The sequence below is a fragment of the Cupressus sempervirens genome, chromosome 9 (genome assembly GCF_028749045.1).
Source record: "Cupressus sempervirens isolate cs-2001-9-10 chromosome 9, ASM2874904v1, whole genome shotgun sequence".
Lineage (NCBI taxonomy): Eukaryota > Viridiplantae > Streptophyta > Pinopsida > Cupressales > Cupressaceae > Cupressus > Cupressus sempervirens.
In genome coordinates this window covers 576,528,319-576,554,844 of record NC_143126.1, presented here as the reverse complement: position 1 = coordinate 576,554,844, position 26,526 = coordinate 576,528,319, and the positions used below count along the sequence as shown (strand labels likewise).

General features: G+C 37.9%; 1 protein-coding gene across 3 annotated transcripts in view; it reads right to left on the bottom strand.

The window, feature by feature from the left end:
* Positions 1 to 26,526, bottom strand: part of EMB1895 (ARM repeat superfamily protein) — a 234,797-nt gene that overhangs the window by 69,915 nt on the left and 138,356 nt on the right. For all 3 annotated transcript variants that reach the window (XM_089801186.1, XM_089801187.1, XM_089801184.1), the window contains exon 5: positions 73 to 276. In XM_089801186.1, the coding sequence (XP_089657312.1) occupies positions 73 to 276 (204 nt within the window). The remainder of the gene's footprint in view (positions 1 to 72; positions 277 to 26,526) is intronic.

The window sequence follows — 26,526 nt, the reverse complement described above, 5'->3', positions numbered from 1 at the left end:
AGTTTGCTTCTGCATAAAAAAGAAAACTTTCTTTTAACAACTTGGCAAGTTCAATAGAGAAAGAAATTCCACCTTACTTAGAATTTGTAGAGCAAGGCAATGTAGTGTTGTCGGTATGCTCATGTCCTTGACTATAGCAAGCAGGGTTTTAAAACCTTTACCATTACCAGATATGCATCCAACTGCTTTGGCAGAAAGTGTTTTGAAACATTTCAATGACATTGCACGAACAATGTATCGGGGATCAGCGTCGGCATATGATAACAGCAGATCCACCTGCATGGGTCCATGTTAGTCAAAAACTAAATGCTTAAAATGAATGAACCCATGATTAATTCTCAAATTTAATTACAGGTCAACATATTTAACCACTCATTACCAAAAGAGTCAGATATAGCAATTCCAAAATAAAATAGCAATGGATGTTTGTTTACTCTCTACAGGGTATGTGTTTTGATACTTAGAGTCACAGGAAAATGAATAGAATACATATAACATAGTAATTCAGACATTACATATAACACATAAAACTGGCAGAAAGATATAGCTTTATTTCCAAAGTAATGTTTGTACAATAATCTTGTCCTTGTTCCTAGAAAAATCCTGAAATATAAAAGCACCCATAGTTGGTTAAGATTGCCAACCATCAGCAACCAACAACAACTACTGAGAATCGTATTCATTACATTGCCATTTACTTAACAAAAAATAATTTATTCTGATTTATTCTAGTTGGTAAAATTGCCACCAACCTCAACCACCCAAAAAGTACTGGTCTTCCAGACAACAGAACAATAATGGACTCATGTATCACAACACTATCTATTGGAAAGTAGGAAGAAAGGACGTCCCTGTAGCAGTTGAGGATGCTGGCCCAATTACGCTGGGAAACTTCTGACAAAGAAGTTGCAGGTCTTGTTCTACTATCTTCTATTTTTTACATGCAGCCCTCACTGATTTTACAGCGTCCATCAGATTTTTCTCTGTCTTCTCAACCTCTCTTGTCATAACTCCCTACCATCCCTCCACTTCTGCAAGTTGTGTGTCCTTTGCTTCAATGACCACATTTCCTTGATCTAATTATTCTCACAAAGGGGTAGTAAGCCTATCACGTTCCATCAACTTATCCCGAGTAACTGCGACATCCCACTGCCTTCGCTTGCCCTTCCTCAGCTTCCCTTCCGAAGCAGATAGCTCTTTGAAGTCTAAGGAATATATGCGTAGGGTGCCCATCATGCCAACTTGGCCCTGTAGCATGCATGGTCTACACCATGCCTCAACCGTCGCAGGGGTCTTTGTGACAAGCTACCCATGATTTGTAAAGTGCTTGAAAAACACCTCACAACCTATCATCATGAAAGAAAGGAGCTTCTTTGCTTCTACTACCACTGGTCCCGTATCTACTTGTCTTGTGAGATCATCTATCCCTTGTGCTACTGGAACCACTCCTAGCTTGGCCAAGTACCTCCAAATAGATTCTAGGGAATCCCATAGGTTACGCTTTGAGACCCGAATGTAGTTATGGTGTGCCCCCTCCCTTGCTCGACTACTCTATCACCATTGTCTAATGTAGGGAAGTGACCACCTCATGAGTAGTCTCTTCAGCAATCTCAATCACATCCTACACTAGCTCAATAAGTATAGCCAAGTCTTGCTCACTGAGGAGCTCTTATCCCATAATCCCACATTGTGCTTACTGAGCCATCAAAAAGATGGATGAGGGTGGTGGAATCTCATCAATACCTATCTTGAATCTATCTAGAAAGCTATCCAACCTCATCTACCACTCTCCAACATTGATGTTCCACACACTTAGTTTATATCCATTATGGTCGGTGTATGTGCAACATTTTCCCATGTGAGGTCTCCCCTACATATAACTATCACTAAAGGTGACACTATCTCAATAGGCAGACCATCTTGGATGTAGTAGCCAAACTTTCAAGTGCCAGCAATATAACTACCTTGGCAAATGGGCCCATCTTAGCTATAATAATCATTCCTTCAAGTGTTAGTATAGTACCTCTAGCCATAAGGGCTACAAATTGAGCCATCAAATGAATCTTGCATGTTGTAGATATACATAGTGCAGTATGTGTTACCATGTGTGCTAAATGAAATTTTGTCTCATATGGCATAACCAAATAGGATGTAGGGGACAGCTATGATAGTGCAAATACAACCTTCAAAGTGCACTATAGATCTCTCTGATCCCCATTCAACTAGTATTCCTATAGTCCATTTTGCCATGGTCACTTCCTCTTCTCTAGCTTCTACCTTTTTGGTCGGTTCCTCCTACACTTTTTCATCATCACCTTCATGCCATTCAAGCTACTGTCCACTTTCATTGTCTGAGGATAAAAGCTCTACTATTTCCTTTCCTCACAATTATCCTCATCTTCCATGCTTTTTGTATTCTTCTACCTTTGCTTCTTTAGGAGCGGCTCACCTCCAACTATACAAGTGTCCAAGTGAATCCAATAGAACATTATAGCTTTGGTTTCTCTACTCGGCTGGCAAGCACAAATCTCTTCCACTAGTTTAGTGGTATGCATGTGTGCACCAATTCCAAAAAGGAGAGTTATTGCATGTTGGGGCGTGTAGAAGTTCTTTTGCTTTGTAATGTTTCGACCCTATCAAGGGGTGAATGCTATTGGCCTCTGAACTGATTATATGTTACTATATAGCTATAGTATGCCAAAAGTAGAATGGGAGTATTGTTTTCCAACTAGCAAAGGTAAGGATGCCGTTCAAGGGAGAAATTAGAGAAATTACTGATGTTGTGTGATGTATATAAAGGGTCATACGGTGCCTATAGGAACTTGTCATATGGTATGGGAAAGTCGTACAATGGGAGAGGGATAACCCGTACGAATATCCAATGAGTGGGGGTGACCACTGTTTATTTCCTAGGATCACTGGACATGTGCAATGTCCCACTTCCGGATTGCATAGAATGTTGTAACCTACAATTATTTGTTAGTATAAACTTGAAAAGATTATATATATAAACACTGCTATAGTATTAATTATACAGAAATATTAAGTTAAATTCTACCCAAGCTACCCTTCCTAATCCTTTAGAAGGGCCCTTTCTCAAATTACCAAACCCTTTGGTGAGAACTATGTCTCGATTAGGTGATTGTCATAGAAAAGAGCATCTTCCTTAGGCCTCCTGGGATCTCTAGTAACCAATACTTGGTAGAGATCCCACCTCTAACCAAGTCTCTTATCTCTGACATGTGCATATGTTTGACCACTACAATATATATTGTGTCCCTAAGGGATTCTCTATAAATCCCCTCTCTACAATCCAATTCAGGATCTCAACATTCGGTTATGAATGTCCTCTAGTCTCTCAACAGCATTGTAAAAATAATCTTCTATCAAAGTTGCTCTACCTCTTACTATAGTATGCATCATACCTCTAAGTTGAAAGATTGTGTGCCTCTAAGGATCTAATATTGACTGGTTCTTCAATTATTTAATGTTCTTATGGGGATTTCATCAACACCATTGATATATTCAGATGAGAGTTGAGGATGTTATTATCCACTATAGCAGTGTAGTTAGGATTCCTCCTTTTCCACTGGTGATATTAACCGATCACTTTACCAACTATAAGCGGTGGCTTCCTTCAGAAATGGTTGATTCTTCCTGCTCTGTAATATGGTATGGCGGCACATACTAACTGGAGTTAATAATTCTTCCTGTCGCTATCTGACTCTTCACTCCCAATAAGGGTGGTCGTAATTCCTTTTGTGCCTGTGATCTGGGTGACATTACTCCCGTATCTCGTCACAACTGGTGCCTTTCAATATTCCCATCCACGTTAATGGTGTTTGTATTACTTGATGTATCTCTCCTATTGGATGTGCTCGGGTCTGATGCCTTCTCTCACTCCCGTGGTGATAGCGTAACTGCAGATGGCTACCTTCGATTGTTGATGAGTTCTGTTGTCTGGCAGTATAACGTTTGTTGACTCAGACTTGCCCTCGTTCTCTCCTAGCTCTCTGTGTTGAATCTACTCCTCCCTTTTTTGCCTTTTGATAGGTATCGATTACCTTAATATATGCACACCATTGCGTTGATAAATGTTTATACCCTTTGGCATGCATCGGTTGATTATTATCAATCAGTGTTATAGTTTGATTATATGAGTCTCGGTCAATAATATATGGATTTGATAATTATGTTAAGAAATGGGCAAAATAACTTTAATTTATGATTTTCCTATTTATTTATTATAAGAATTACTTATAATAAAAGAAATTGCTTTTAACTATAATTCATTATAATATATATATATATATATGTTCCTATCTCTTATTAGGATCTCATTATATAAAGAAAAATGCTTTTAATTATGATTTATTAATAATATACATTTATGTACATATCTCTTATTAGGATTTGATTTTTGGGTTTATTACAAAATGTATTGCTATTGTCATTTTGTGGTATGTGTTTTTCAAATGTAGATCCAAGTGTATATAAATAGAAGTAGAAGAGACATGTCTCTACATTAATCAATATATGTTATTGCAAGTTAATTATCATTAGACATTATTAATAACTATTTTTGTGTGTGTGTCTAATTGACGATTAATCAAATGCAACAATGTTTGAACAATAACCATAGGGGATCAAGGCTAGATCAAATCAATCCAATTGGAGCTACAACATTAACGCTCCCTCTTAGCTACAAAGGATAAACACATGACCATATATTACCTCAATGTAATATTAGAATATCTTTGATCAAAAGATATTTAACATTTTGATATCGCATTTGATATCATGAGTATTTGCCTCCATAATATCAATTTGCATAACATATCAAAAATGTTTGTAAGGTATGTGCATATGCATTCTCACAATGCTTATCATATGAACAGCCATGGTCTATTTAAGGATCTTAATCCACCGTGCAAGTAATCTTCTATTGTGATCTGCCTAGACATCATAAGATGTCCATCACAATAGAAGGCCATGGTCTATTTCAGGAACTTAATCCACCATGCAAGATATCATCTATCAAGATCTTCTTAGACATCAAAAGATGTCCATCATATTAGATGGCCATGATTTGTTTAAGAAACTTAATCCACATGCAAGATATCATCTATCATAATCTGCTTAGACATCAAAAGATGTCCATCATAATGATGGCCATGGTCTGTTTAAGGAACTTGTAATGTTCCTAATTTCAATTAAGTACTTAAAATAATCAGTGGTCCCAAAATTTAAACAGTATTATTTGAACCTTTAATTTTTATAATAAAGGGGCCCAATATTTACTGATTATCGGTAGGTGTTTGCCATATTGGCATACTTTGTAAACCCTTGGGAGTTTTGTTCGAAGGGGTATTTATGTACGGCAAGTAGGAAGTTGTTAGTATGCGATTGGGATTATTTCTTTGTACTGCAAATTCCTATTGGAGTTCTACTTTGTTCACCATTTTGGAAGTGTAAGATCTTCCCTACTTGGTTATTCTAGTTTTGGTGGGAATCAACCCTCACTATATTTTGTCGCCTATAATACTTTATTCTGATCTAACAAATCAAAGCACCATCTTTGTTTGTGCATATTGATTAGAGGTTATTTGTATTCAATATGTATTCATGTTTCGCATTTATTTGATGAATTTAGTGTTCTAATATTATTTGCATATAAGTTTGTATTCTCCTTCCAATCTCCCTACAACCTCTACATTTTGTGCATCGTACGACATTTCCATCCACCCTACTCCATCCACCACACTACCTCCTCCATACTCCCTCCATCCATTGTACTACCTCCTCTATACTCCTCCCTCCATCTACCGTACTACTTCACTCCATACTCCTCCCTCCATCAATTGTACTATCTCACTCTGTACTACTCCCCCATCCACCATACTACCTCACTCCGTACTCCCTCCATCCACCACACTACCTTCCTCTGTACTCCTCCCTCCATCCATCGTACTACCTCCCTGACTACTCCATCCATCCACCGTACTACCTCCCTCATTACTCCTCCCTCCATCCACCGTACACCAACCTTACCTTCCAATACACCAATCTTAGTACACCAACCTTAGTACCACGCCAAAATTCTAGTACGCCAACCACCGACTTGGATGGGAACATTACAGTGGTATCAGAGCTAGTGATCTTGCCAGCCTGTTGGGTATTGAGTTCAGACCATGGACCTGAGTGATGGATTGGTTGATGCATTGAGAGAGCTAAGAAGAAGTCAACAAAGGCTCCACGATCGAGCGAAAGAAATAATCAACCTCTTGATGTGCACAAGGCCTTTGTGACAACATTAATTCCTAGGTCGAAGCAGCAGGAAATCCTAACTCCCACGTTGGTTGAGAAGCTAAAGAAAGTCAAGCAAGATTGGGTGATTGGTGGATGGGAGAGAGACATATCTCTAAAGGATTGTATAGAATAGCGGATGAATTATCCGTCATCTCAGCACAATAAACTCTACAACAATGGTCTGAAGCAAGAGATTGATAAGGCTACAGGATGAAGTCATACAGGCACAAGTGGAAAACGAAGTCACATGAGGATTTTCAAGAATCTGTTGCTATGCCTACAAGTGGAGAGCACCTAAAACTTCAAGATTACGAAAATGGTGAAGGAGGTCCGTGTTCTAATTTAATCAAACCAACACTTGTCGATCAACTTGATGGAAATTCTCTACCAACAATTGTTCAATTCCATGAAGACGCTACTAATGACTCCTTGCAGGAGCAACCACAATTGGTTGAATATGGAGTTTATCCTTCAGTTATGCCCAAGTCTTGCATGACTGTAATCTCTCCATGTAAAGGTCCTATTAAAATCAATAGGATCTACACAGTTTGTAAGATTCCTAAGGAGGTAGATGATTACATGAAGATTGTGGATCTCGACATAATGTAGTTTATGACTAGCTTCTTTGGGATCCTAGTGACTCCAGACATGAAAATGTAGCACACCAAAAATTTGACGGAGATGTTGATGGAGCAATAGAAGCTAGAGTCACTCTTCACCAGTATGCTGGTAGTACCCACAAATATGGGTACAGTGACAGTGGTGGAGTGGGATGCGTATTAATGCAAGACCATCCTCATAGAAGTGGCAAGATTCACTCGATTGATGAGACTCCAGAGCAGATTGGTGTGTGTGATCCCATCAAGGTTTTGGATTGTAGCCCCATTGTGTTTTATTATTGGTTTCCATGGGATCCTAGTGGTTTTGGACATAGCATTGTTTATATCAGAGTGGCCCAAGGAAGGCCTCGTGGTGGTCTGCTCCTCGCAATTGAATTCAATCACGCTCGTGTGATCTTGAAGAACCATGGAGTCTCCAGTAGATAAAGTTACCCGCGTCTACACATGGTTTAAGATCTTGGAGTTTGCGGATTGCTTGAGGACAAGCAATCTTTGGGCGGCGAGGATTTCTAATGTTCCTAATTTTAATGAAGTACATTAAATAATTAATGGACCCAAAATATAAACAATATTATTTGGACCATTAATTATTTTATAAAGGGGCCCAATATTCATTGATTATCGATAGGTGTTTGTCGTGTCAGCATACTTTGTAAACCTTTGGGAGTTTTGTCCAAAGGGGTATTTATGTGCGACAAGTAGGAAGTTGCTAGTCTGTGATTTGGATTATTTCTTTGTTCTATGAATTCCTTTTGGAGTTCCAATTTGTTTGTCATTTCGGAAGTGGAAGATCTTCCCTAATTGGCTATTCAGGTTTCGGCAGGATTCAACCCTCGCCCTATTTTGTCGCTTGTAATACTTTTCTCGAATCTGGCAAATCGGAGCACCATCTTTGTTTTTGTGTGTTAATTGGAGGTTATTTGTATTGAATATCAATTCATGCTTGGCATTTATTTGATGAATTTGGTGTTCTAATATTATTTGCATATAAGTTTGTATTCTCTTTCCAATTTCCCTGCAACCACCCCCTTTTGTGCATCGCACAACATTTCCATCTACCATACTCCTCCCTCCATCCACTGCACTACCTCCTCCATACTCCTCCATCCATCCACCTTACTACCTCCCTCCATACTCCTCCATCCATACACTGTACTACGTCCCTCTCTACTCCTCCCTCCATCCACCATACTACCTCCTTTTTTAATCCTCCCTCCATCTACTACCTACCTTCGTACTCCCCCCTTTATCCACTATATCACCTCCTTTCGTACTCCTCCATCCACTGTACTACCTCTCTCCATACTCCTCCCCTCATCCACAATACTACCTCCCTCCGTACTCCTCCATCCATCCACCCTACTACCTCCCTCTGTATTCCTCCCTCCATCCGTCATACTCCTCCATCCATTGTATGCCAACCTTACCTTCTAGTACACCATCCTTAGTACACCAACACGCCAACATTTTGGTACGCTAATTTCCCACCTGGACGGGAACATTACAAAACTTAATTTCATCTATCATGATCTTCCTAGACATCAAAAGATGTTCATCATAATAGATGCCCATGGTTTGTTCTAGTAACTTAATCCACCATCCAAGTTTACAAAATCTATTATGATTTGTTTGAGACATCATAAAAATGTTTATCACAATAGAAGGTTAAGTTATTGAAAGATCTTCACCTTTCAATAACTTCTACAGATACAATTAATCATTTGGAACTTGTCACTTCCTCATGATGTACCCTGTGTGTAAGCCCATTAAATCATATAGTCACACGTGTGACACCAAAAGTTTATGTGAAGTCAAAACTCCCTTTGATTCATCAATCTTCTAAACTCCTTTACTATAGAAGTGTCAGACTCCCTCTGAATCTGACATCAATCTCCCTTTTTCTGCAAGAACATGCTCAAAAAAAAAGATCAAAGCAAATAGCTCTTATACTATGTATTGAAAATAAAATAAGAGAGAGACTTCAATAAATAGATAAATACAATACTTAAGGAAAAATACTTATCTTCACATTACTTAATCCTTTTACATTTAACAATGTCAAATTATTAAATTAAACTATACTAAATCTCATAGATATATATATATATATATAAAATACTTACCATATATCTATTAACATTAAACAATATGTTTTATAACAATATGAAAAACAAACTTAAAATCATACACCATTTGTACTTGCCTTTGAGGGACTGATTGTGGTTGTCGTGGACAATAGTTTAGGATAATCATTACCTACTATGGTATTAATGGCGGTAGACTATACCCTTGTTTACATTTCTCTTTATTAAGTCCCTTGCTCTTATCATATAAATCAATTGGCGAGTCATTGATCAACTAAAACAATATCTCGTCTTATTTGATTACCTCAACATATGATTTCGATGTTCCCTATGCAGACGTATTGCGGGGTCCTTGTTTCTTAATCCATGTAACCTCAATGCGATGAATATGTTGGTCAAATTAGTGAATCGTCACATAGATTCTCTTCAAGTAATCCCCTTTCATTACATTGATACCACCATCCTTACGTGTCAGTGAGTAATCCCAAATGATTATATCTGCTTATTGATGTCTAATGTTTCAAAACCCATGTTGATAGAGATAATTTCATGGAATGGTGGTCTCGACATAGCTTAGGCAATTTTACACTATCATATTTTAGATGACCTAGTAGATCAAGTGTGGCTTCTTTCCTTAGTTTTTTTCCCTTTGACTATGACATGTGACCAAGACTTCAAGGATATGCCTCAATCGTAGCCCTTATTAATTCCACCGTATTTCTAAACTTTTCAAATACACACTATTTGATCATTCCATGGATGAAGAGGATTTTGATTCGAGCGTGCTTATTTTGCTATCAATTTCCATTGTTGACTGTGCACTTTCAGATTCAATACTATTGAAATTCACAATGAACCCAATCACTCATTGCATCTATGCTACAAATGTCAGACTTGAATCTATGACTATGGATCTCGGATGGTGCTTGAACCCACCAAGTATAGCAGCTAAAGATTGGGTTTCATCTCCAAGCTTTGTGGCAAATTACAATCAACTCAACCTGCGTGCAAGGAGGCCTGATTGGATCTTGATGCTAAAACACATTGTCTCATATTGTATTACTTTCATCATTATCGCAGTAGTAATTCTAAGGATTTCCCAGTAAACATCTTGCTTTGATACCATGTTAATTTTGTGGGATCACTACAAATGTATTGGCGGTATTGTTTTGTGTTATGTGTTTTTCAAATGCAGATCCAAGTGTATATAAGTAGGAGTAGAATAGACATGTCTCATAAAGACACGTCTCTACATTAATAAATATTTGTTATTGTAAGTTAATTGTCATGAGACATTATCAACAACTATAAATATATATATATATATATATATATATATATATCAAAGTAACGAGAATCCGAATCGGATCGAAATCGGCAAAGCTGAATCGTGTAATGACCCGTACCTACAACTCCTCTTAAAATCAATATATAGCCACTGGAATGCTTGTACAGATGTCAAATGGAGTGTATGGACAAGGCTTAAGGTTGTACTGTGTAGGTCGTACAGTATGTTATGGGACACCAAAAGTGTCGTACAATGGGAGAGTGGTGATGTACGGCTAGCAGTCTAGCCGTACGGAGGTATAAGGGGGTCGTACGGTGAAGTGAGTATAAAGTTGTACAGTTAGCAAAGTAGTCGTATGGTAGGGACCACGGGGGCTGTACGGTGAGCATATGGAGGTCATACAGTTGAGTATATGGAGGTCGTAGGATTGGTTGGGAGGTAGTACAGCTTAGCTTGGACACTGTACGGTGAGCAATGGTAGTTGCGTAGAGTTGTGAGAAATGGAGGAGGTACTGAAAAAGAATGATTTCAAATCGACACTTTACACTTTAAACTATTAATTCTGAATTCATCAGACAATGCCAAACAAGAATAGAGATTAGAACACAAACAACCTTCAATTAATAATTGCCAAAAGATGGTGCTCTGATTTGCTAGATCCGAGCGAAGCGTTACATGCCACAACAGAATAGGGTGAGGTTGAATCACACTAAAACAGCACAAGCCAAATAGAGAAGATCTTTCACTTTCGAAATAGCAAAAAAAAAACAGAACTCCAATAGGAATTCACAGTACAAAGAAATAATCCAAATTGTATATACAACTACCTACAAGCCGTGCTTAAATACCTGTCGGGAAAACTTTCTAAGGGTGAATAAAGATAGCTGATGGATACACATACCTACAAAAACAAAACTAAAAAGAGTCCGAGATATTTTACATCAATTGGCCCATTAACAAAGATTTGATTAACAAAATATTTTATGACAGGGATATTACAAATTGAATCACGAATCGGCCATGAATCGGAATTGAATCGACCACGAATTGGCAAATTTAAAAAACCCTTGAAATTTAGAGATTTTACAATTTAAAACTTATTTCATACACCCTTTATTGAATATAACTTAAACACACTATAGGATTATCAAATAGAAGTCAACATACATAAACATGGAACATAAATGATAAATCCATCACATACGTAACTATGTTACACATAAAATGTAAATTGTAAGTTGTAGCTGAAGTAGAAAGCATAGGATCATAATGATTCAAATCATAGAATGTATCAAAGATGAAGATCCATAAGACACTTAACCATAAATGTATGTAAGAATCTAAGATGAAGATCCTCTCTTCGACTCATGCTAAACAATTAGAAGGCCCTTTAGGGTTAAAACGAAGAGGAAAGGTAAAAAAATATTTAAAAACATGTGTTTTTATTAAGAATATGTCTTCACTTTTGGTTGCCTGTGCCGATTCATGCAATATTTTGCATGAATCGGCAATTCATGCAATTCATGACAATAAATTGGTGATTCGATTCACTGGCTCCAAAAAAATCGCCAGGGATGAATCCAATTGCCAAACCAACGATTCTAGTGATTTTAGGGCGATTCTCGAAATTATGATATATATATATAATTGAGGATTAATCAAATGTAGTAATGTTTAAACAATAACCATAGGGGATCGAGTCTAGATCAAATCAATCCAATTCAAGCTACCACATCAACAACCGTACTTGTGGGGAGGTGTTCATACAACAGTGGTGTTTTGCAAATTTGGGTGGTGGAAAGAGGACTATACAGATAACCATATGATGTGAGAATGAGGCACACAATAGTGATGAAGGATGATGATGCCAAGGCCACCCAAAATAAGGTCAACTACCAACATAGTGTCATAATATACCTTCGCACAAAATTGATATTACGCACAGGAACAACAAAGGAGATGATGTCAATAACCAAAGATACCTCAAATTGTATTAATGCAAACTTATCTGTACAAACGAATACTTCAAATTTGGAAATTCCAAACCCACAATGATAGAGCAGAATAGGGTGAGGGAAGAATCCCACTCAAACTTCCAAACTCAAAATACGGAAGATCTTTCACTTCCAAAATGGCGAACAAAGCAAAACTTCAAATGGAATTCAAAGTACAATAAAATAACTCAAGTCACATATCTACAACATCTAACCCAACGGACATATATATCTATCAGAGGAAAATTCCCTAGGGAGAAACACTGTGCCAACACATGATATGGAAAACACCTACACCTACAAAAAATTAAAGATATACATATATTGATGGGGACCCCAAATACTAAAATATTATTATTTTATTTAATAACTGGGATATTACAATCTTCTTGTCCCAAAAATTAGTTGTGCTCAAGCAATCGCAAAACTTCTTCAGTTTGGAATCAAGCATCAAGTAGATCTTATCATTGTAGTAAATTATATCATCAATTCATCTTGTATATACCCATCCATCAGCTGACATGAAAAGTTATATTGGAGTACTTGACCAACACATGGGCATCATTCAAGGAATGGGATCAAGTGTTGACTATCACATTTTACTTGCCTCAGCAGTGTCGAAGTACATTTTGGGATCATATTTTGTTAAAAAATTGTCTCCATCTTCTCGATTAAGACTTTGCTTGGTGCTCTATTTGACATCCCTCTTAGCAGTACCTTCTTACCATCTATGTCAAATGAAAAGTCCATCCTCTTCAACTTTGGGTAAACTAACCAAGGGTCTCCATCAGAGTAATGAGAATCGCTGCAATTCAGGCAATTTTTCCGGTTTGGTGATCCGAGGAATGCTAAGCGATTTTTGTTGAGTCCGCGTATTGGATCAGCTGTTTTTGTGGCAAAATTTGTGTGAATCGCCTAAACTAGCGTTTCAAGCAAAAATCGCCAGAAATCAGGTCAAAAAATCAATCGCGCAAGTAGAGTTTGAGATGACTTTAAAAAATTTAAAAATATACATCTTTATAATGTTTTTTATTGCCTTTCCTGTTTCTTATAGGCCTAAAAGGCCTAATTGGTTAGCATGAGAAGAAGAGAGGAAAAGTGAGAGAGAAGAAGAGAAAAGAGAAACCATAGGGTTGCAAACAGTTGGAAAGAAGAGCACCAAGGAGATCAAAAATTAATTTGGGGAAGCCATAAGATTGCACTAGAAGCATTAAGGAACCAATAACAACACTCCTCAACTCATTTGAAAGAGGTAAGTGTTGATTTTATTTTATTTTGTATGTTAGTGTATTTTTCATTTGTTAATTTTTTTTAGTTTTCATTTGTAAATCTTGAATGTGTTTTAGTTTTTACATTATTTTGACTAAATTGCAAGGTGGAATCATGAAAACCCTATAGTGTTTTTATAACAAATTTGCAAACATCTATTTAATGTTACATTGTACAATTTGCTCAAAAAGAATGTAGTAGGGTTTGTTGTTTCTTTTTAGTTTATGTTTTCAATTGATTTTTCTTATTGCAACAGGCCTTAACTTTTATTTTCCACAATGCCTAAAAAGGATGAGTCTTGGATCTATACCGAAGAATTTCCTGGAAGATCAAAATATCAAACAAATGTTTTTGTAAAGAAATAAACCCAGGTGGCATCTATAGATTCAAATACAATATTGCAAGCATACCTCGACATGATATTACGGTGTGCACTAAACAAAATGCTAAGGTAAAACAAAAATGTTATATCATATTAGAGGCATTGGAACAAGATAAGTTAAATAAGAAAAGACAACTTGAACCAGTTAGGTGCTATTGGCTCCCATGCTCCCGCTCTGTAGGTTGTGCTGGAGAAGGTTCTTTTGGGCCTCCATTTCATCCTAATGCTAGTGCTAGTGCTAGTGCTAGGGCTAGTGCTAGTGCTAGTCTAGTGCTAGTGCTAGTGCTAGTCCTAGTAGTAGTCATTCTCGTACAGAGCCTAGGCCTATTATTTTTCATCCTAGAGTGTGAAAGTCCAAAATGGATAGTTACTTTGTGCCATGCACTACTCCTAGCTCACAATTCTCGCTAGAAAGCATGGGTAGTTTGAATAAGGAGATTCATGATGCTTCCTGAAAACAAATTTAAAAGTTTTGGTACTTCTGCACCATTCCATTTATTGCAACGAGGTAGTTAACTCTTTTTATTTTCTTTAAATTTCACGTTAAATTTTTATTATTTCTACTTGTGTAACCTGTAATCATAGATTCATATTTGATATTACATAATGATTTGTCATCTAAATTTCTAATCATAATCTATTTGTGACAGGATTACTTATTGGCAAAGCATGAAAGATTACATAACTATTTGTAATCCAAGCATTAAAGTCCCTACTGAAGCTAAGTTGAGTGGCTACCTCTTAGATGAAATGGTAGAGCACAAAGTTTGAGCTAACAGACAACAAAAAGGAATAGACCATAAAGGTTGCACCATCATGACCGATGGTTGGACCTGGTATTTAAATAATATACCAGTGGATAATACTAAAATTAAAATTATTCAACCATAATACACAGTGCAATTACCATAATGAATCATCTTGTATTTGTTCACTTCAACCTCCACCTTAGGACCTGGTGCAAGAGCACCTAAAGATTGTTTATGCAATCTAAGGTTTCTTATTTTGTTGTGTAAGTGTGAGCCTTAAGGCATTTTGGATGTGAACGGATAAGGTCATGTTGACCATAGTTGGAGAACATTGGAGAGTTTTGTTCATTAGTTTTTAGGCCTTTTTTTCTAGGTGCAATTAAGGCTAGAAAGTTGTAAAGCACTCTGATGGGCACAAGGCACATGATGACGTCATCATGAGGTCAATAGGGTCTAGGAAGAGCTAGGGAGAAGTTTTTACCATAGTTGGGATTTCTGGTTAAGTTTGAGAAGGTAGAAAAGTCATTTGACCAATTCGATAGAAAGTTGCAAAAAGTTGTAAAAGTTGCATTGTGCAACTTTGCAATTTTTAAAAGTTGCTTGAGCAACTTTTTGCAAAATAGTTGCAAATTGTTGAAAAGAAGTTCTAAGGAGTCCATAACCACCCTATCACCCTATATAAAGCTAGAGAAGACCTATGAGCAAGGTTGGAAGTTCAATGTACGGAATGTGAATTTTTGCAAACAGCATTTGAAGAATTTTCCTAAGCAAATTCTTGGTTTTTAATGACAATAGGTAGATAGGTGTGAAAGATTCGTATTGTCACTTGTGAATCTTTTACTTTTCATGTTTTATTAAGTTTGTGTGTTGCTAGTTAGGAGTTTTAATTAGATTCATTGTCTTTTGTGAAATCATCTTGTTTCTACACTGTCACTAGATTTGTCCAAGCAGTTCTTGAAGATGGAGCTCTAACTCACTTCCCCATGGTTCAATCTATACGGCCTCTTGGGGATAGTGAGTAGACTCCATGTAATTCATTTGTACAGAAGCAAGGGCCCTCAAATGTAGAGCAGCCATTTTTTAAGGTCTTGCCCTAAGTGAGCCTATGGTGAGTTTGGATAGGGAAGACCATAAAGAGGTGTATAATGCTTGCAGAGGAGTAAAGATAGAGTCCTAATTTCTCTTCGACATTGACGAAGGAAGACTTACCACCATCCCATGAAGGAGAGAGGCTCAAACCAATCCCATAACAATCCCAAAACAAACTTCCTTGCTAGACCAGTCAATCAAGCCTAAAAAGCCCTATTTTCACCTAATTTGGGTTAGGGTACTGAATGGAAGAGTATGACCCCAAGACCCCAAAAATCTTTAAGGGTATGCCTAATGGACCAAGAAACCTAAAAACGTTTGCAGGATTACTTTGGAAGGGGCTCTTAGCCTATTAGGCCTATTTGGGAAGAAAGTAAGACATCAGATGGGAAAATGAACTTGGTAGGATGTCAAACATACCTAATTGGTTGAGTAGAAATGGTTTTCAATACCTCCATACCTCTACTAGGACTAGTTCAAGATTTGGGGGTTGTGAGCCCTATTGTTTGCTTTAAGGGCAAGGGTGAAGGAGTGTGAATGCATCAAGTTTTTACTTGATAGAGTGATCTTTCTTGATAGTTGGGTTGGCTAGTGAGACCAAGGGATCCTAAGGCAAAGTAAGGTCCTATAGGTGGCAAGTAGTGACGAAGAATCACCCTATAAGTCTTGTAAGAAGACTAAGAACATAAGTGAGTGAGAGACACATCCAACCTCCCTATCAGGACCAGACAGATTTTGGTCACTAACTCCTCTTTGATCATTCTAGAGGAGACTAATCCAAAGTCAGAGTGGCTCACTAAGGCTACAAATGCAGGAGTCTTCACTGAGTAAGACCATGAGTGGGTTAACCAAGTAGCTATTGACGTTGAGGCTCTAGCCATGGCAGAGGAGGCTAGAGCACATTCAAGCACTTGATAGAGTGATCTTTCTTGATAGTTGGGTTGGCTAGTGAGACTAGGGTATCCTTAGTCAAAGTAAGGTCCTATAGGTGGCAAGTGGTGAGGAAGAATCACCATATAAGTCTTGTAAGAAGACAAAGAACATGAGTCATTGAGAGACACATCCAACCTCCCTATCAAGACTAGACAGATTTTGGCCGTTGATCCCTCTCTAATCATTCTAGAGGAGACTGATCCAAAGTCAGAGTGGCTCACTGAGGCTACAGATGCAACAGTCTTCACTGAGGAAGACCACAAGTGGGTTGACCAAGTAGATATAAACGTTGAGGGTGTGGCCATGGCAAAGGAGAAGGCTAGAGAAAGTTTAGGCACTAGCAGACACACGCTTGCATGCACAAAGCAAGCCATAGACACGGGCCCTAGTAGCATTCATGCCCCCATCTCACATGTAGGGGCTATGGCTCATCAGTCCTCCAAGACCTACATTAGATGCCTTTATAGAAGGCATACTAATACAAGATACTCAGAGGCCGAGGCTATAGCCGAGCTTGAGGTTGATGATGAGGCTTGAGCTAGAGCCTTGGTTTTTCATTCTATTTATAGATAGAGATTCATTTCATGGATCTTCATCTTACTTATATTTAAAATTTGACGTCATTGGTTTTATGGATCTTCATCTTACATACATTTATAGTTCTATATATCTATGTCATGACTTATTATGATCCTATGATTTCTATTTACTTAAGCTACAATTTTCATTTTACATATGTGATAGATTTGTCGATTAGGTTTCTTATTTATGTATGTTATCTTCTATTTGGTGATGTTATATTGTTTTTAAGTTTTATTCAATAAAGGGTGCATGAAATAAATTTTAAATTGTTAAAATCTTTAAATTTCAAGGGTTTTTTCACTTTGTCGATTCCTAGGTGATTCACAATTCAAGCAAGCCTTGTCAATTCTAATCCAATTCCGATTTTTGGTTCTTTGGTCTCCATCCATTGGATGCCCAATATGATATCTGTGTCAACTAGATCTATGATAGAAATCATATGTTAGGGTGTAATTCCCCATGGTAATGCTAAGCCATGGAATCATGTAAGTGGACGATAACAAAGTTTCTCCCGCAACCTTAACCTCAAATCCTCCATGCTCTCCTGTGCACAAAGCCTTATCAGCGAGCAATGATGAATTTGACGAAATTGAGTGTGGTGCCACTATCAATCATGACTATGACTCATTTTCTGTGAACTGTGTCATGGACCCTAAAGATACTACTTCGAACTATCACAATGAGGGTAGCAATGGAACCCCATTTTTGTACGTGTGGTAATTCTCTCTGCCTTTGTAGTTCTATCACCTTGCCCTGAACTTTCTTCTTCATTATAAGGTAACACCTTAATGTATTGAATATTTCCCTTGCCAAGACTAGAATGGCCCGGTACCCATGGCTCCCAACAAGTGAACTTTATTTTCTTCCTTCAAAACTCTTGTCGAGAGTATTCATCCAGCAAAAGTTTTTTTGAATTGGCTCCTTGCCTTTGTCTTCTTGTAAGCAAGGTGTTTGAGTAGCTATGTGTGCTCTGGAAGAAGACATGGCCATGTCACACACCTTAATAGCTTCATTGAGTGTGCACAGGTTGAACCCCTTGATTTGACCTCTCAAAGGTTCCCTTAGCCCATCCATTAATAACACAATCTAACGTCTCTCTGAGATGTCTATGACTAGTATGATAACCTTTCAAACTTTGTGATGCAATTGTTGATCGTACCTCTTTGCCTCAATTGCACCAGATCTTTAAAGTTTAGTTTCGGATCCTTCCTGTCAAAATGATCGATAAATCTCGCAGTGAACTCGACATATGAGGCTACTTGGTCGTGGCCAAGAGTGACCAATCTATGGTGCCACCATTCATGTGTCACTCCTTCCAATAGAGTTTTTCGAACTTGATTGCTACTTCGGGCATCAGGTTAAGCTGAAAATAGGTGTGTCTTCATAACCCATGCATGGGCGGTGATTGCTCTCGATCCATCAAATGGTGATAAGGTCACTTTTCCAATCTTTATCCTAAGGTCATCATTAAGATATCCACAATTTCTCCCGCCTGAATATCTCATTCTGAGATCGGCATAGTCTTTGTAGGATATATCACCTTCCATATATGCATTCCTCCAATTTTTATGAGGTTGTTCTTGCATTCCCTGGAAGGTGGGCTCTCGTTCTTTGCGTGGTGCTTTTGTCCCTAGAGCGAAGATTGGTATTGGAGGTTGAGAGTGAGAGGGTTGAGGGGTTGTCCTTCTCATAAAAGATTTGTCGCTATGCCCATTTTGTTCTCCGATTGCTTTTCCGTTGGCCAATTTTTGTAATCTATCTTGCATTAGCTGTTGGATTTCATTGACCTAGATTTGGTTTCTAGTGAGCTCTCTTAGAAGATTCATGACTTTTATCGTAGGATATTGTAGATCCTTCATTCTACCATCGAAGTGATCCCGCTTTCTTTTACAAGTATAAACTTGCATTCACTTCCATAGATTGGCAAAAACATTGGCTCTAATACCACGGTAATGTTTTGACCCTATCAAGGGGCAAATGTGTTTGGCCTCCGAACTGATTATATGTTATTGTATAATTGTACTATGCCAAAAGTGGAAAGGGTGTATGGTTTTCCAACTTGTAGAGACAAGGGTGCCACTCAAAGGAGAGACTTTTGATGTCTTGCAATGTAAATGGAGGGTCGTGCAGTGGCTACAGACACTTAAATCGAGGGTCGTACTACAGCTATAGAAACTTATTGTATAGTATGAGAAAGTCATATGGTGGGTGAGAGGTGTCTTGTACAGACGTCCAACGAGTGGGGGTGAGCATATGTGGGAGGAGGTGTTTCTACGACGGTGATGTTTAGCAAATTTGTGTGGTGGAAAGGGGAGGACCGTACAAATAACAATATGGCATGAGAATGAGGCGCATGATATTGATGAAAGGTGAGGGTATCAATGTTGTCTGAAATGCGATCAATTACCAATAGTGTCATAAAATACCTTCGCACAAAATTGATATTATGCACAAGGAGATAATGACAAGAACCAAAGATACCTCAAATTTCATAATGCCAAATCATGAGTACAAATGAATACCTCAAATTTGCGAAATCAAAAGCCAAACAAACAAAGTAGAATAGGGTGATGGATGAATCCCATGAAACTGCCAAACAACAAATATGAAAGATCTTTCACTTGCAAAATGGCAAACAGAGTAGAACTCAAATTGGAATTGGAAGTACAATAAAATAACTCAAGTCACATACCAGCAACATCCAACCTAACAAACATATATACCCCATCAAAGGAAAACTCCCAAGGGAGAAACAATGTGCCTACACATGAGATGGCAAACACTTGCGCCTATGGAAAATCAAAGATGGACCCAGGATATACATAAATCAATTGGGATCCCAAATACAAAATTATTATTAATTTTTTTTATATAATAATGGGGATATTACATGCTTGAGATTTATGAACTCCCATATGTGATTTATGAACTCCGACTTCTTGACCATGGACCACATTCTAACACTTTGGGTTATCATTGAGGAGTCTTGTCACCGTTTAGCGAAAGTCTATTGTTGTTTTGTAGACTTTTGAAGGGCTTTTGACTCCGTCCCTAAGGGGGCCCTCTTCTAGAGGCTCAGAGATATTAGTATTTCAGATATTCTTTTGATGGTGATTATGAGACTTGATGAGATAGTGATTAGTTGATATAGGACTCTTGAGCCTTTCTCCGATCTGATTATGAGCACCATTAGGGTTAAGCAAGGTTGCCCTCTCTCCCCCACCTTATTCAGGGTCTATATTAATGAGCTCGAGGCCTTCCTCAATGAGACTTCACTCCCTGGTGATGGTTGTTATTCACACTAGGTCCTGATCTCCATTCTCCTCTTTGCTGACGATGTGGTTCTTACTGCCTCCTCTTCAGAGGGGCTTCAGAGGCTTATTGGCGGGTTGACCTTGTTCAGTGACCGACGTCAACTTATTGTGAACCTAAGCAAGACTAAGGTTATGGTCTTGAACTATCTGAAGACCTCACATCTTCACTTCGGCTTACAAGATCAGGCGATACAAATTGTCTCTTCATATACTTCTTGGGGTGAAGTTCTCTGGTCGCCGCTTTAGTATGAGACCTGCTCTCCTACCCAAAGCTGCTAAGGAAATGAGTTCCCTCGCCCTTTTGGAAAGGCACTGTTTCCAACATCACTTTCAGGACACTGAGTCCAAGTTATCTCTCTTGGACTCACTGGTCAGACCGACTATTCTTTATGGGTCTATGGTTTGGGGTTTGTCGCTTTTGGATTTGAATTGGGCATCACTCAAGTGGGTCCAAACCCTTCTCCTCTGTTGGATTATTAGATGCCACCAATTCACTCCACAGTATTATTTTGGCCAAGTTTGGTGGCCATCCTTTCAGACTTAGTCCCATCTTCGATTTGATATGGTTCATTCACCGCCTTAGAGGCTTCACAGACTCTGATGATGATCGCCATAGATACTCAAACCATGCTTGTTGCTCCTCGGTGGAGATTGCCAAATCTCATTTGAAGGTTAGAGTTCGTTGTGTATACCCAGGCCACTACCCTACTGAGATTAATAGGGATCGAAATCAATCACCTCCTGCCCTACCAGTTCTCACTGGATGCTCCTGCTCATCTTCTTCCCTCTCAACAAGAGTTGAACGAACACGTCACACTCGACATCTACAAACAGTACATCACCATAACTTGGATTAACCCTCTTGGGGGCTTACGACAATGGATGGCCTTCTACTCTGAGCACTTTTTAGAGATCCACAACGCGACTATTGTTTGCCCCTTGTACTTGAGTTGGCACTGGTGTAATGCCCTTCACAATTTCTTTGGGGTCCTTCAGAGTCAGCTCCTACCGACTTTGCTGCTAGATGGATCACCATTTGACTAGGGATGATCAAATTTGCCGCATTTGCACCTTGTCAAAGCTTGAGACTGAGTCCATTTCATCGTCAAATGCCCCATTTATTATGAGATCAAAGGAAAATTCCACAACTTATTCAAAGATTGTAGATCCCTCTTCAGTGCACGTTTCCTCGAAGATAGGCCTCAGATCAGCTCATCACCACCTTCTTCCTGCCCACATCCGCCTCTAGGGGTATGAAGCGGACCTTGGACACATCCACCTCTCGCCACAACAGATCTGTTAGAGCTCGTCGTGGTTTCACCAAACAAGGAGACCCTTTATCTAAGGTTACTCAAAGATGGACCCGAACCCAAGATTGCTCTAGGCCTTATTCTTTAATGCTAGATTTCTTTGTACTCAGAAAGGATTGCTCCTCATTCTCTTTTGTCTGTTTTTCCCTTTGTTTGTTTTATTTTTCGCTCTTCTTCGCACAGTGTTTGGTGCTCTTGCTATGTTTTTTTTATTCCTTGTTGTATCTTTGGTCCCTTAGACCCTTGTTGGTCTCTTGTTGGACATTAATATCATTATCTTATCTTATCCTATCTAATGGAATTGGTGCCCAGTTGTAAACATTCCCGATCATGATAATGTTCATAAGTTTCAACATCCACATGGCTATGCTTGAGGTCCTACTTGATCCTATGAATTTTCTCTTCACGAGGTCAAGGATACATTGCCATTCTTGTGTGGCGATGAATAATTCTTTTCAAACAATGACTATTATGGCTGCTCTAGAGGCTATTCCAATCCTCTAGGGAGAGGTCAGCTCTTGTGATATCCCATTATTTCAAATAATCATAACAAAGGGCAAGGAAATATAGCATATCTTGTCTTGTACATTATCAACATTTCCTGCACTTTGCATAATAGTTAAATCTAACTCAATGGGTTGAAGAGTAGTCACAATCATTATAAGATTGCAATCATGAACAGTATTTACTCATGCATATTCATCCATATAGATGCCTCATTCACGTAATACCATCATATACATACATGTGTATGGTATTCCATCATGTGCATTCACATAGATGTCATCACACTATCATTACCATCGCTTTCATATCTTTGCAGTCCACATGAATGCATTCATACATGACATAATATTCCATGTACATTAATACATACATGGAACATCAAGCCATACACAGACGCACCCACATAGGTACAATATTATTATAGCATCAATACTACAGAATACATCAATGGCATATTGCACTAAGCACCGTATGCAGTTATATCTTTGCCTAACAATAAAAGTTAACGGCATCATCGGGACTAATGTTACAATGAACAGGCATCACTTCGGAGTCATGGATTGGGATATGCACAACCCTTCTAGCCAACAGTACTCTGGGCTAGCCAAGCAATAAGCAATACGTAGCTGATGACATTTTTTAGCTTGCATTGTCCATTGCATTTAATGATTATTAATAATTAACTAATAATAATCATAAATGATTATCCTGAGTAACAAATACTAGTTATGAACGTTGACAACTTTCCATCCATGCATCTTCATGATTCAAGAGCATATATTTATATCAGCTAATTGGCTCTCCACATGCAAATAAGAAGAACTGATATTTTTTTAATGTCCCCACTTTTAGCAAGTTCCTACACATGGCTTGGTCAGTTCGCCATTGCAACCCTCATGAGCTTACAGTGGGAATTGAGGATCTCAGTTGTGGGGTTATGGGCTTTTCAATAGCCTGTGGTGTATTTTGGTTCCATTTGAGGGACTTATTATTTATAGTAAGTCAAACTGTTAGTATTGATGAGCTCGGTTGAGTTAGAGTAGTTGGGTGATGCTCTCAGTTTTTATTTCGGGCTTCCAGTTTGGGCTCCAAGAATCTAGGAGGGAGCATCTATTTATAGTAAGTCACCCCGTCAAGTTCATTCATCATCTTTCATCATCAAAATCACTTTGGTGTTGTCAAATTCGATTCTAATGCTTCTTCAGTTGTTTTTGCAAGACGGCTGAATTATTATTATTAATCTAAATACATTGAGATTGCTAGTTTTGTTGGTGTTATTTATTGGTCACCTCGGTACCATTGCTAGTTGGAACCGGGACGAAAAGTTTTAAGTCGTGGGAACAAGAAACGGTGATCTTACATGTCATAATATTAAGTTGTAATGGAAAAGGCCATTTTTTGGAGCCAAAAGCAATTAATAATTTATATTAATGACACCGGAGAGGTGGAACCGGGGGACAAGTTTCCGGGACGGGTGGACTGAGGGGACTTAATTTGGGGATGACAGTGGGAGATAGGAGAGGGTGTACATATATATACATATGGTACTTTAAATGCTAGTTATGAAAAGATGTATTGCAATATAAGATATAAAGATGTAAAAGAGTAAATACTTGAACATTGGATGGAATTGGAACATCGAACATTGAACATAAATAGTCGAATCAGCAAATAGTCAACATCGGGATGTCCCCAATACCCGGTGGAGGTGGCGGAATCTCGTGGCACCGCTGGGGACAGGAGGACGGAGTCCCCAAGTTCCCGGTGCATCCAAGTCTCTGGGACGTAGGGCAAAAACAGGGGGGTCGCCTCTCCGTGTTACTATGTTATATTTTAATGTTGTGTAGAGGGAACTTCTTAAGTGGAGTTCTTTTGGGAAACTGGTGTCATTTGGAGATTATAAATATGAGAACATTTGATGAGAAAAGCATTAGATTATTTGATTATCTTATTTTGCTTTCTCATCTTTGTGATGTTTCTGAAGTCTGATTTTTTTGTGCCCTTGCTGAACTATAAGGGTTTGTTCTTCAAAAGTTCATTGTAATTCACAGCTAAGGTATTGTGAATTAATTTTTTGAGAATTGTTCTTTATCTCCATTGTTGTATACATTGTGGTTGGGAGATATTGTGATGTTGGAAATTTGGAGTTTGGCATCTTTTTATACTGTTATTACTGTTGCTAAGAAGTGATTGGATGCTAGTTAATTTGGACTTGGTTGAGCACCTATTTATATTTGCTGCTAGGCGTTATTTTCTATCTGCACTTTGGGAGCAGCATTTTACATATCTGAAGTTGCATTTGGTTGTTGGAGAAATCTTTTGCTGCTGCTAGACTTTATTTCAAAGGGTTTCAAGGCATGTCTTACTTGTAAGTTCATGGATTGTAACTTCTAATTTTCTGGATATTGTTGATTTAGATAATATGGGATATTTTATCAACTGAGTTGTTGGTATTTTGTGAAAATACTCAGTATCTAAGTTGACATTAAAATCTGCAATTTTAAGCTCTATATTCCCTATGTAATATCCAAATATTTGAATTGAAATTATTATTGTAATATCTTCTATTTTGCTTCTATATTGTTGTATTATAAATTGCAAAACCTAAAAAACAAAAACAAAAGAAATCACTTCTTTGGCACAGATTGTTTGAGAGCCAACAGTGCTCATTAGAGTCATATCAAAGCTTGCTTGCGAAGTGTTTGACAAAAAGTCAAACAACTGAATTATAGAAGAATTTGGTGTTTAATGAAGTTATAACTGGTTGGGGTTATTACAACTACATAACTTATATTTTCTCGTATGGGAGCACTCGATTATAGAGCATAGAAGGTCAAGGTAGAAATCGTTGGTGCAAGCATTACAATTGTATATCAAAGACATCATCTATTGAAGAGCATATACCATCAAATATATATCAGAGATGGCTCATTTATCAAGGACGATTGCATATATAATTCCAAAATATCACAGACGACATGTCCCTGCCTAAGATCATTTGTTATCTTGTAACTTGCAGCATATATCACATACGAAAGATCAGATACAGACATATAGGGTATCACGCACATTATATATTGTTATATTAGAAACAACCATTGTATCATAACTACATCCTTAAGTTGAAGTGTTGCATTTGGAATTACTATACATTCACCTGAGATGTTTTATTATTGCATTTGGATCTACCAATCATATATATTAAGACAATTCATTGTAATTGCATTCAGACTTCATTAATATTTTGAATTACCAATCATTACTCATTACCATTCATTCCAAATTATCTATTATAATCTATGTTTTTAAAATTTGCAAGGATTTTTTAATTCACCCAATCTCTCATATAATTCAAAAATGGGACATTAGAATTAGTATCAAAGCCACCATCCTTTAATGGACAATGATAAAAGAGTTAATCATAAACTCAATCAAGTTTTAGACAAACAGAAGATGCAGGATTCCATGTACTAGTATCAGAGCTCGTATCAAGCCTCCTTAACCCATCATTAGGGGACGCCTCTTATTCAGCAAGCAAGAGCTTAAGAACTAGAATTCTAACTTTCATTGATTCTACCAATATAGTCTACAAAACATACTTTAAATCCTTGGAAGAAGAATTCAAAAGAGATTGGGAGAACAATGATCTTAAGGAAAAACTATCCCTAAAAGAATATCTCCAGCTAACAATGAAATACCAACCAAATGATGTCATAACTCAAGGGCAAAACGCTTTACCTCAGTGAGAGAACAACACAAAGAGGATCAACAAAAATCTTGAAAGAACGTACAATGAGATCCCCGCCTCCTTACAAGGATCCTGCACAAAAAAAAAACTCCAAGAGGAGCGAAGAGATAAGCTACCACCCAAACGAAACATACGCAAGACAAATACCATCCTTCCTACCAAAAATTGATGCTACCACTTTGCTAAGAACAAAGACAAATTCCCACTATCTACTAAAGACACACTAATAATGAGTCAACCAAAAAAAGTAGGGGAGATGAGATGAATTCTGATGAAACATCGTTGTAGTTGTATCAAGGTAACAACACCATGCACTACAAAGCAAAGGGAAATATCAAGAACTACAAG